The 12,486-nt window shown below is 41.4% G+C and overlaps 1 protein-coding gene across 2 annotated transcripts; it reads right to left on the bottom strand.

The window, feature by feature from the left end:
- Positions 1 to 5,890: 5,890 nt before the first annotated feature.
- LOC121544339 (eukaryotic translation initiation factor 4E-like) lies at positions 5,891 to 12,363 on the bottom strand. Of its 2 annotated transcripts, none has more exons than XM_041854261.2 (7): positions 12,259 to 12,363; positions 8,492 to 8,595; positions 7,669 to 7,764; positions 7,412 to 7,475; positions 7,120 to 7,233; positions 6,822 to 6,961; positions 5,891 to 6,615 (listed from the first exon to the last, which is right to left on the bottom strand). In XM_041854261.2, the coding sequence occupies exons 1-7, from the start codon at positions 12,274 to 12,276 to the stop codon at positions 6,501 to 6,503; spliced, it is 651 nt and encodes a 216-aa protein (XP_041710195.1). In that variant the 5' UTR covers positions 12,277 to 12,363; the 3' UTR covers positions 5,891 to 6,500. The 2 variants fall into 2 exon arrangements, with proteins under 2 accessions (XP_041710195.1, XP_041710194.1); XM_041854260.2 differs by lacking the exon at positions 12,259 to 12,363 and adding an exon at positions 9,008 to 9,070.
- Between the last annotated feature and the right edge of the window lie 123 nt (positions 12,364 to 12,486).

The following is a 12,486-nucleotide window of genomic DNA, read 5'->3' as shown; positions in this document are numbered from 1 at the left end:
GCTCAAAGGTTTTAGAACACCTACTCATTCAAGGGTTTTTCTTTATTTTTAGTATTTTCTACATTGTAGAATAATAGTGAAGACATCAAAACGATGAAATAACACATATGGAATCATGTAGTAACCAAAAAAGTGTTAAATCAAAATATATTTTATATTTGATATTCTTCAAATAGCCACTCTTTGCCTTGATGACAGCTTTGCACACTTGGCATTCTCTCAGCCAGCTTCACCTGGAATGCTTTTCCAACAGTCTTGAAGGGGTTTCCACATATGCTGAGCACTTGTTGGCTGCTTTTCCTTCACTCTGCGGTCCGACTCATCCCAAACCATCTCAATTTGGTTGAGGTCGGGGGATTGTGGAGGCCAGGTCGTCTGATGCAGCACTCCATCACTCTCCTTCTTGGTCAAATAGCCCTTACACAGCCTGGAGTGTGTGTTGGGTCATTGTCCTGTTGAAAAACAAACGATAGTCCCACTAACCCAAACCAGATGGGATGGCGTATCGCTGCAGAATGCTGTGGTAGCCATGCTGGTTAAGTGTGCCTTGAATTCTAAATAAATCACACAGTGTCACCAGCAAAGCACCCCCACACCATAACACCTCCTCCTCCATGCTTTACGGTGGGAAATACACATGCGGAGATCCTCCGTTCACCCACACAGCATCTCACAAAGACACAGCAGTTGGAACCAAAAATCTAAAATTTGGACTCCAGACCAAAGGACACATTTACATCTGTCTAATGTCCATTGCTCGTGTTTCTTGGCCCAAGCAGGTCTCTTCTTCTTATTGGTGTCCTTTAGTAGTGGTTTCTTTGCAGTAATTCGACCATGAAGGCCTGATTCACACAGTCTCCTCTGAACAGTTGATGTTGAGATGTGTCTTTTACTTGAACTCTGTGAAGCATTTATTTGGGCTGCAGTTTCTGAGGCTGGTAACTCTAATGAACTTATCCTCTGCAGCAGAGGTAACTCTGGGTCTTCCTTTCCTGTGGCGGTCCTCATGAGAGCCAGTTTCATCATAGCGCTTGATGGTTTTTGCGACTGCACTTTAAGAAACTTAAAAAAGTTATTGAAATGTTCCCTATTGACTGACCTTCATGTCTTAAAGTAATGATGGACTGTTGTTTCTCTTTGCTTATTTTAGCTGTTTTTGCCATAATATGGACTTGTACTTTTACCAAATAGGGCTATCTACTGTATACCCCCCCCCCCCCTACCTTGTCACAACACAACTGATAGGCTCAAACGCATTAAGAAGGAAATAAATTCCACAAATTAACTTAAGAATGAAAATGTATGCACTCACTAACTGTAAGTCGCTCTGGATAAGAGCGTCTGCTAAATGACTAAAATGTAAATGTAAATGTAAGAAGGCACACCTGTTAATTGAAATGCATTCCAGGTGACTACCTCATGAAGCTGGTTGAGAGAATGCCAATAATGTGCAAAGCTGTCATCAAGGCAAAGGGTGGCTATTTGAAGAATCTCAAATATAAAATATATTTTGATTTGTTTAAACTTTTTGGGTTACTACATGATTCCATGTGTTATTTCATAGTATTGATGTCTTCACTATTATTTTACAATGTAGAAAATAGTAAAAATAAAGAAAAACCCGGGAATGAGTAGGTGTGTCCAAACTTTTGACTGGTACTGTATGTAAATGTGATAGTTCCATTTTTTATTTTGTTATGAATTTGCTAACATTTCGAAAAGCCTGTTTTTGCTTTGTCATTATTGGGTATTGTGTGCAGATTGATGAGGGAAAAAAACAATGTAATCCATTTCAGAATAAGCCTGTAACGTAAAAAAAATGTGGAGAAAGGTCTGAATAGTTTCCGAATGCACTGTATGTATTGAGTCAATAACTGTAAAGTTATTACCTATGGCGTCAGGTAACTACAAAAGTGAAGGAAACAAGGGATACAAAGTATATTGAAAGCAGGTGCTGCTGAGTTAATTAAGCAATTATCATTGCATCATTCTTCGGGTCATGTGTAAAAATGTCCAGTTGCCCATTATTTTGCTTACCATGGCTTGAAGAAGAGATCTCAGTGACTTTGAAAGAGGAGTCTCAAAGGAGCATAGGGGGTTTAAAGTGTGTGTGTGTGTGTGTGTGTGTGTCTCTCAGTCACCAGATCTCAACCCAATTGAACACTTATGGGAGATTCTGGAGCGGCGTCTGAGACAGCGTTTTTCACCACCATCAACAAAATACTAAATTATGGAATTTCTCGTGGAAGAATGGTGTCGCATCCCTCCAAAAGAGTTCCGGACACTTGTAGAATCTATGCCAAAGCGCATTGAAGCTGTTCTGGCGGCTCGTGGTGGCTCAACCCCCTATTAAGACACTTTATGTTGATGTTTATTTTATTTTGGCAGTTACCTGTATTCCACTAGTTGGCAGTGTATGCATGAACCATTTTCTTAGATGATTTCAGCTCATTAGATCTCCCATATGTTTCATATAGGCCCTGTGTATAAGTCTATGCCAAAGCCATTATACTAAATCCTTCACACCTTGGAACACAACCCTACAAAGTCCTTAAATGCTTCTCTGATGATCCTTTCTATTCCCATAATCTCATATAACAAATCCTGCCATTGATCCTCACACTAGTGGGAGTGAAATTAAAGCTCCAACCAGACCCTCGGTAAATTGATCAGCTGTCATCCTCTCCACTATAGCCTACAATACAAGTACAGAATGGAATAGAATACTCCAACTCTTTAAAAGGGAATTTTTCTTGTGCTTGTATGCTAACATCCGCAATCCTGACAGCAATGCCATAGTACTAGGATTCATGAAATGTTTATGTACTGCTTTGGAATTAAGTATATGGTTTATGAATGGGTTATGAAGTCCTCCTTATTTAGGTACCCTTGAAATAAAGTGTGGGTTTGTTTTTGTTGGACTTTGTAATGTCTGTGAGTCAAATAAGTCTCCATTTCAAAATAACACCTCTGGACAAGACACCCACTGTGGGAGCAATGTTCTAAATTGTAGCCTTGTCCATGTGTGATTAGTAACCTTAGCAGAAAGCCTAAAAGTTAAATACCATCACTGGATCTGACATACATTTTTTAGGTTGTATGTAGTGGATTTTGGTCTCTGGAGAACTGACAATCAAGGACCCATACCTGTTGGTCAAATAGGAACCTATTTCAATGACTGGCTGCGCTTCAAAATGGGGTCACAGCACCTTCTAGAGGGAAGAGGAGATGAAACTTCATGGTGACTTCATTCATATGAGTAAATGACTGACCCTCACAGTAAAGCAATTGGATAATACTTAAAACTCACGTGTAAAGCTCAGTTTATGAATGCATTGGGAATAAAATACCCAAATGCATAAAATGTTGTATGAATGTTGAAGAGCAGTTATGAAAGTAACTGGTCTTCTGCTCGGCAATAACAATGAAACTCATTATACTTTTATGAAATGTAAAGTATTTGAGCGCTCTAATTTGGTGCCATGACAATGTTATAGGTTGCCATTGTTGTAGGTTGTCATGATATGCTACAACAGGTGATATACTGTAGGTGTAGCTACTATAATATTGCTTACGGCTTTATACATTATTCAGCTCTACATGAAGTCCCTAGGGGCTACAGGATGGTTGTTTCTGGATGGGGCCAAAGAGCTATGGCAATTACAAGTGACATAGAAAGTTAAGAGATGATTTCCTATTGGTTCCATGGTTGAAATGGCATATATTATATCATATTATTAGGCCTACAGTGGGGAGAACAAGTATTTGATACACTGCCGATTTTGCAGGTTTTCCTACTTACAAAGCATGTAGAGGTCTGTAATTTTTATCATAGGTACACTTCAACTGTGAGACGGAATCTAAAACAAAAATCAAGAAAATCACATTTTTAAGTAATTAATTTGCATTTTATTGCATGACATAAGTATTTGATCACCTACCAACCAGTAAGAATTCCGGCACTCACAGACCTGTTAGTTTTTCTTTAAGAAGCCCTCCTGTTCTCCACTCATTACCTGTATTAACTGCACCTGTTTGAACTCGTTACCTGTATAAAAGACACCTGTCCACACACTCAATCAAACAGACTCCAATCTCTCCACAATGGCCAAGACCAGAGAGCTGTGTAAGGACATCAGGGATAAAATTGTAGACCTGCACAAGGCTGGGATGGGCTACAGGACAATAGGCAAGCAGCTTGGTGAGAAGGCAACAACTGTTGGCGCAATTATTAGAAAATGGAAGAAGTTCTAGATGACGGTCAATCACCCTCGGTCTGGGGCTCCATGCAAGATCTCACCTCGTGGGGCATCAATGATCATGAGGAAGGTGAGGGATCAGCCCAGAACTACACGGCAGGACCTGGTCAATGACCTGAAGAGAGCTGGGACCACAGTCTCAAAGAAAACCATTAGTAACACACTATGCCGTCATGGATTAAAATCCTGCAGCGCACGCAAGGTCCCCCTGCTCAAGCCAGCGCATGTCCAGGCCCGTCTGAAGTTTACCAATGACCATCTGGATGATCCAGAGGAGGAATGGGAGAAGGTCATGTGGTCTGATGAGACAAAAATAGAGCTTTTTTGGTCTAAACTCCACTCGCCTGTTTGGAGGAAGAAGAAGGATGAGTACAACCCCAAGAACACCATCCCAACCGTGAAGCATGGAGGTGGAAATATCATTCTTTGGGGATGCTTTTCTGCAAAGGGGACAGGACGACTGCACCGTATTGAGGGGAGGATGGATGGGGCCATGTATCGCGAGATCTTGGCCAACAACCTCCTTCCCTCAGTAAGAGCATTGAAGATGTGGCGCAGTGGTCTAAGGCACTGCATCGCAGTGCTAGCTGTTCCACTAGAGATCCTGGTTCGAATCCAGGCTCTGTCGTAGCCGGCCGCGACCGGGAGACCCATGGGGCGGCGCACAATTGGCCCAGCGTCGTCCAGGGTAGGGAATGGCCGGCAGGGATGTAGCTCAGTTGGTAGAGCATGGCGTTTGCAACGCCAGGGTTGTGGGTTCGATTCCCACGGGGGGCCAGTATGAAATAAAATTAAAAATAATAATGTATGCACTAACTGTAAGTCGCTCTGGATAAGAGCGTCTGCTAAAATGACTAAAATGTTAAATGTAAGATGGGTCGTGGCTGGGTCTTCCAGCATGACAACGACCCGAAACACACAGCCAGGGCAACTAAGGAGTGGCTCCGTAAGAAGCATCTCAAGGTCCTGGAGTGGCCTAGCCAGTCTCCAGACCTGAACCCAATAGAACATCTTTGGAGGGAGCTGAAAGTCCGTTTACTGAAAGTCCGTATTGCCCAGCGACAGCCCCGAAACCTGAAGGTCTGTATGGAGGAGTGGGCCAAAATCCCTGCTGCAGTGTGTGCAAACCTAGTCAAGACCTACAGGAAACGTATGATCTCTGTAATTGCAAACAAAGGTTTCTGTACCAAATATTAAGTTCTGCTTTTCTGATGTATCAAATACTTATGTCATGCAATAAAATGCAAATTAATTACTTTAAAATCATACAATGTGATTTTCTGGATTTTTGTTTTTAGATTCCGTCTCTCACAGTTGATGTGTACCTATGATAAAAATTACAGACCTCTACATGCTTTGTAAGTAGGAAAACCTGCAAAATCAGCAGTGTATCAAATACTTGTTCTCCCCACTGTATATTATATATTATATTATTTAAAATGATCCGAAGTCACAGAAAACTTTAAAGACTCATTAGTGCTGTGTTTCCATTGCAGGCAGAAGATCAAAACCAATCACTAATACATTTATACTTTGCAATATAGCATACTGTAAGTCAAATGTAAAACCATTTCTAACAAGGAATGTACAAATAACAAGTTGCATAAAGTATTCCACAATATAAAAACAGATTCTATTGAATTGCAAAACCAAAGTTTTAATCCTGTTAACACAGACTAATTGATTAATGACATGATCAGAAAGTCTTGATTACGTGCACTTGAAGTTTAGGGCCATAGCACAGAACAAGTCTAAAAATAGCTAAAAAGCAAATTGGTATAATAAATTAAAACGGCGTAACATAATTAAGGATAATATCAATTACAATGCTGTATAAGGGCACAGAGAAATGTTGACTTTTTACATTTCAAATGAATTCCCTGCCATTAAATAAATCAACAAAATACTTTTCTTTATAAGAGCACTCTGAACATCTTCCATTTCTAGAACGGTATTCATTTGCGTTTTGAGGTTTGCATGTTCACCTGTGTGGCTATGACACGTGGATTAATATTATTGGCAGGTGTGTTTGTGTGGGGGGGGGTTCCAGAGAAAGTAGTGTGTCCTTGTTGTGCAAGTGTTTCCTGTGTTAAGGTCCAGGACTGTTTCTGTTGTTTTGGTATATAGTCATGAGTTTTTCCCAGATTTTGTCACGCAGTCATTGCAGCTACGTAAACAAATGCACCCACAATGAAATGTAGACCAAAAAAAATTAAAATAAACAAGGCACCTGGTGCATTTTCAGACCACAAACTTGTTTTTGGTGGTGGAGCCGCTCTTGGTGGAAGTGTCAGAGTGGGACTGGTAGCCAATGGTCATCTTCATGGGGATTCCCAAGCGCTCCTTATACACTCTCCTGTTGTCACACAGATGGCCATATTCGAAGGGAGGTGGTAGCAACAAACTTTGTTGTATTTGATCTTAGTAATTTAACCAAGGCCAAAATAATTTACAAATACTAAGACTATACACACTCTTTAGTAAGTCAGCACATTTTCCTGAGTCCTGATCAAAGTTGGAGCGATAACTAACAAACATTAACTTCCCATTGATCTAACTTACCCAATGTGTGTTATGGCTTCCCTGTTGTCAAAGTCTGCCGTCCAGATGGCGATTTTGTCTCCTTTCGAGCGAATATTGACTACTGCTCCGCACACTTCGTCACTATAGTCATCAAAAGTCTCCCCAACAAGGCAGAGAAGCTGGACAGGTGAAGTGTCAGGAGAAAATATGGAACCACACATTAACATTTCAGTGGCATCACAGAATTCCTTAATCCAGCCACACAGGGAGAAGATGAAGGCTGCATTTCATTCCAAATTGTCTGCGTACACACACACACACACACCCACTAACTCACGGTTTCTAGCCAGAAGCGGTCCAGGTCTTGTCTCCTCTGCTGCTTGCTGAGAGTGATCAGCCAGCGCCCTCCACGCTTGTTCCGCTCATCCTCCCACATGGGTTCAATGCCATCCTGTCACACCAGAGGAGAGACACAGCTTTACTTGCATTAACACCACAGGAGAAGAGGACATGGCTGAACAGTCCTGAACAACTTTGTTCCAGGTACAATTCACAATTAAGTTGCAAAGATGTAGTAACATGGAATAAAATTAGTTCCTTGTCTGCTTTTTGAAATGCCACAAACTTACCTTAAAGAGGGAGTAGTCGCATCCAGATATCAGATTGCTTGACAACTGAATATGATTATAGAGACTGAAATGACAAGAATTGTGTTAGTACAATACACACAATTGCAGTATATTAGTGGGAAGGATGACTGACAACTGAATGCTATCAACATGATGAATGAAGACACATTTTGGTATAATCTCAAATCATCCTTTTCATATTCATTCAATCCTTGTCGTCAGAAAACGAAAACAACTTTAGTCTTATTGATTCTTACGCCCAGAAATCTTCAACAGTGTCAAATGTGGAGATGAGACGGAGATTTGCCTGCCATGTTTTGGTCTTATCATTTTTGAAGAACCAGAGAGACCATCTGTTGGGGCAAAACAGAAATGGGATTTGCATAAAGTAAACACTGGCTAATTAAATGCATGGTAAACAAAAGTAATCAACAGCCTATAAGCCTCAAAGCAAATTAGGACCTTATGGATGAGGGGGAAAACATTTTGACACGGTTCATTGCTTTGTGACATTCATTCAATGTAAAATCCTTAGGCAGTTCAACGGAGCTTGACTGCTGTAACAAAGGGCAATGCATGGTTGGTAATCACACACAACAGCCTCAGCTTGTGGTGGTATGAACACTCTTATAAGCCAAAGTCACATCTTTAGGTTTGGGTCATGATATTACCACTGTGAAGTCACCATGCCTGGTCCTCTGTAGCTCAGCTGGTAGAGCACGGCGCTTGTAACGCCAAGGTAGTGGGTTCGATCCCCGGGACCACCCATACGTAAAAATGTATGCACGCATGACTAAGTCGCTTTGGATAAAAGCGTCTGCTAAATGGCATTATTATTATTATTACCTGAGGGGACGTGAGCTCAAAGAGGTAATACACAAGATTGAATTGGTGCTTGGCTTTGGCATCTGTGCTGACCAACACTGCAAACTGGTGGGATTTACATCATCAGATTAATACCCACCACTCTTACAGGAAACAACTACCCGGAGGCCTTTTGCTGGAAAAGTTTCCTTACCACGGAGCAGCAGCCTGTAACGAACAATGTTTTTTAAAGAGCAGTAGCCTGGGTCATCTTACTTGTTCTGGAGGGGGTGTTTGATATAGCTCTCGGGGCTCACTATCTCCTGACCAGTCTCTGCTTCTGTTCCTTCTTCAGCATGTTGGGGATTTAAATTGATCTCCTAGTGGAAAACAATTTGAAAGAAGTCAGAGGTGTGATCTTGCAGGACTGTCATGCCTTGGTATGTTTTTTTTTGTCTTTTTTTTATACAAAGCTGGGTTGATGGTGGTATAGGTAACAATCAATGAAAAATTTGATGTTATGTATGCTTTTCCTCATGACCTCAGAACTGTCTATCAGCTAGATCTGGAGAACCAAAGAGGGCCCAAGTGGGCTTAAAGCTTCCCCCTCTTGGGTTCTCAGCTGAAGGTATGGACCACAGCTGGCTCCATGTGAACTACAATCCCGACGCTCTGTTTTAACGTTTAGAAACGTTAATAATGCTCACTTGCGATACATATTTAGAAACATAAAGCCCTTAAATTTTCACATCACACCAAAATAATTTCACAAATACAAAATATACACTTAACCGGTTTCAACACAGTTGCAGCTGACAGTATTTTTCTGGCGTCGTTCATCCGTTACACACAGGTGTTTGAAGACGATTCAATAGCTAGCTAATTAGAACAGGTGGTTGCCTGTCTTCCGTAAACAAGCGATGTAACATGGAAATATAGCCGTGTGGGAACCCTAATCCTATACAAAGGTGTTTAGTAATTTAACATTTTGCTTTTAGAAAATTATTTCTAACCGATGTGAAAATTAAGTTCCAAATGTTTCCAAAACCGTATCGCAAGCGAGGCGTATTGACGTTTAGACAAAGCTTTGGGACAGCGCCGGAGCAGTTGCCTTAAGCGGCAGACATGTTCGTGAATAGACAGTATATGTTTAACATTACAGTCTATGAATGGGCTAGCAGCTAGATAGTCCCGAATGTGGCGATGCTTTCCATTGTGTACAGCAGAGCCACGCACATTTACATAGAAAAAAAACCTAAACGTCCCTCGTCTGTCACGAATGTTGAATAAAATTATTGTTGAACTTATTCTGCCGACTGTCCGTAGGGTTAATCCTTCAGTTGGTCGAAATTTGAGAAAAACTATCCACAGGAGATGAACGTGCACAGGTAACTTACTTTTTGAAGTGATTTGTTTGACAATCAGATGAAAACATCATGACACATTAAAAGGTCATACATTTCTACAGTTAAACCCCTAGAGCAGGGGTATTCAACTCTTAAAGGCTCTGCATGGTCAACCTGACGTCAGCAGTGGCCGTACAGGATTTACTGCGATGCGACCTCAGCAGAAGTCAGAGCAAACATACTTTTTGCGCTTCGCTGAGCAGAGCTGTTGTCAAGGAAGTGAGTTTGTTTTTATACAGGACCTCCTGCCCCAACATACCGTCAAAAAATTACAGTACATTCGGAAAGAATTCAGACCCCTTCCCCTTTTCCACATTTTGTTACGTTACAGCCTTATTCTAAAATTGATTACATTTATATTTTTTCTCATCAATCTACACACAATACCCCATAATGACAAAGCAAAAACAGGTTTTTCGAGAAAGGATTGTGTAGATGCACAGATCTGGGGATTTCTGCAGCATTGAATGTCCCCAAGAACACAGTGGCCTCCATCATTCTTAAATGGAAGAAGTTTGGAACCACCAAGACTCTTCCTAGAGCTGGCCGCCCGGTCAAACTGCGCAATCGGGGGAGAAGGGCCTTGGTCAGGAAGGTGACCAAGAACCCGATGGTCACTCTGACAGTGCCCCAGAGTTCCTCTGTGAAGATGGGAGAACCTTCCAGAAGGACAACCATCTCTGCAGCACTCCACCAATCAGGCCTTTATGGTAGAGTGGCCAGACCGAAGCACCACTCCTCAGTATAAGGCACATGACAGCCCGCTTGGAGTTTGCCAAAAGGCAACTAAAGACTCTCAGACCATGAGAAACAAGATTCTCTTGTCTGATTTAACCAAGATTGAACTCTTTGGCCTGAATGCCAAGCATCACGTCTGGAAGAAACCAGGCACCGGTCATCACCTGGCCAATAGCATCCCTACGTTGAAGCATGGTGGTGGTAGCATCATGCTGTGGGGATGTTTTTCAGCGGCAGGGACAGGGAGACTAGTCAGGATTGAGGGAAAGATGAATAATTTAATCAATTTTAGAATAAGACTAATGTAACAAAATGTGGAAAAAGTGAAGGGGTCTGAATACTTTCCGACTGCACTGTATACATGGAAAAACAGAGTCAAAACATAAATCAAAAGGAAGTTGTTTTGAGAGATCTGAGCGATATAAGAAATCAGGAATTATTTTTAACCCCTTTTTTTAGGCACTAAACTACTTCCATTCATTATTTTTTATTGGTACTGGGCTACCTTCAGACAAGTCTTTTGAGGCTTGGGGGCGTCCTAGAGCAAAACACCTTTCCATATAGGGGTCATATTAGTGTGTAGCCCAAACTGTTCGGACGCTACAGACAGAAGATGGCAGATCGGCTGAACCGACTTCAGACGCTTGTGGGGGTCGTAGAGCCAAACGGAGAACACCATCATCTTCGTGAGTCTCATCGTTCCATAGAGGGGTCATAATAGTTTGTAGGCCAAATCGTTCGGACAAGACTTTTGTAATTGATTTATGATTTATTTGAACAGGGAAATGTTAGCTGAAGCATTTAAAGAGTTGAACCATCATAATTATATTGAAAAAAATTCAACTTGCATCGATTAAGGTTCAAAATGTTATGGCCCTCCTAAACTGGGTCTCCTCCACCTTGGCCGCCCCATTCAAAATGTTCTGGACACGTGTACAAGACGGAAGTACATGCACGCGATTCATGCTAACCAATGTCTTGCAGGTGTTTACATGGTTTTGCATATGCCAGGTGATAGACATTTCAAAGGCCGTATTGATACTCTAAAAAGTCTAGTAAATAATACTTTCCTGTGGATATTTTGTCTAATTCCGACCAGTTGAAGGACCAACCGCAGAGACAACCGTTCAAATGTAATTTTATTCAATATTCTGGCTTGTAAGGGAACTTTCCATGTTTTTGCAGTGTTTTGTTTCCGACTGTATACCAAGAATGTACAGGTAACTGCCAAAATAAAGGGAACACCAACAGAGTGTCTTAATAGGCCACCACGAGCCAGAACTGCTTCAATGCACCTTGACATAGATTCTACAAGTGTCTGGAACTGTATTGGAGGGATGCGATACCATTCTTCCACGAGAAATTCCATAATTTGGTGTTTTATTGATGGTGGTGGAAAACACTGTCTCAGGCACCGCTACAGAATCTCAATTGAATTGGGTTGAGATCTGGTGACTGAGACGGTCATAGTATATGGTTTACATCGTTTACACCAGCTAGAGATAGCTAGCTAACTAGCCTAAAGTGGGGAAAAAAACTGTCCAAGAAAGCACAAGCTGACAACTACCTAGCGAGTTATACCATTCATAGTGCACTATTTATTTTATTACAACACACTTATGACCGAGCATATTTAACAGCTGTTACACCGTTGACCGAATTTGCTAGCAAGCCAGATACTAACGTTAGCTATTAAGGCGATTCTTAGCAAACATTCACCTCTCACTTTGCCATGCTGCTGGCAGAAAAAGTTTCTACAACCGAAAATATGACCATAAACATGCATTTCATTCTAAGTGATTTGAGCTATTAATACCATGTTTGGGTTAATAGTGTATATTTTTGGCCAACGGATTCCGATAAACGTTATGAAATATTTTAGTCGGTAAAGGTACTCACCGGTTCCGCGGTCGCCATCTTATGATTCTTCGCGTAGAACGTTGAAATTCATTGGACTGACCTGGGCTGTAATCATTAGTCCAAACAGTTTCGTTTTGCAACGAAAACGAGTTTCTATTGGACAAATTCAGGTAGTTCCCTCCCCGTTTCGTTCCGTTTGGTTCTATTTGGTTCCTAGTGAATCCACCCCTGTTCAACGTGACAGGTCCTCTTTGGGCATGCGTAAAA

This window comes from Coregonus clupeaformis, chromosome 29, assembly GCF_020615455.1.
Source record: "Coregonus clupeaformis isolate EN_2021a chromosome 29, ASM2061545v1, whole genome shotgun sequence".
NCBI lineage: Eukaryota > Metazoa > Chordata > Actinopteri > Salmoniformes > Salmonidae > Coregonus > Coregonus clupeaformis.
The sequence above is the reverse complement of the archived record's forward strand: the minus strand, read 5'-3'. Positions and strand labels throughout refer to the sequence as shown.

Excerpts from the sequence above, each read along its gene's own strand:
- LOC121544339 (XM_041854260.2), bottom strand. The coding sequence starts at position 9,055 with ATGAACGACGCCAGAAAAATACTGTCAGCTGCAACTGTGTTGAAACCG. Across the intron at positions 7,765-8,491 it reads AAACACCCCCTCCAGAACAA|ATGGTCTCTCTGGTTCTTCA; the intron begins GTAAGATGACCC and ends TTGCCCCAACAG. Across the intron at positions 6,616-6,821 it reads GAAGCCATAACACACATTGG|GAGAGTGTATAAGGAGCGCT; the intron begins GTAAGTTAGATC and ends GTGTGACAACAG.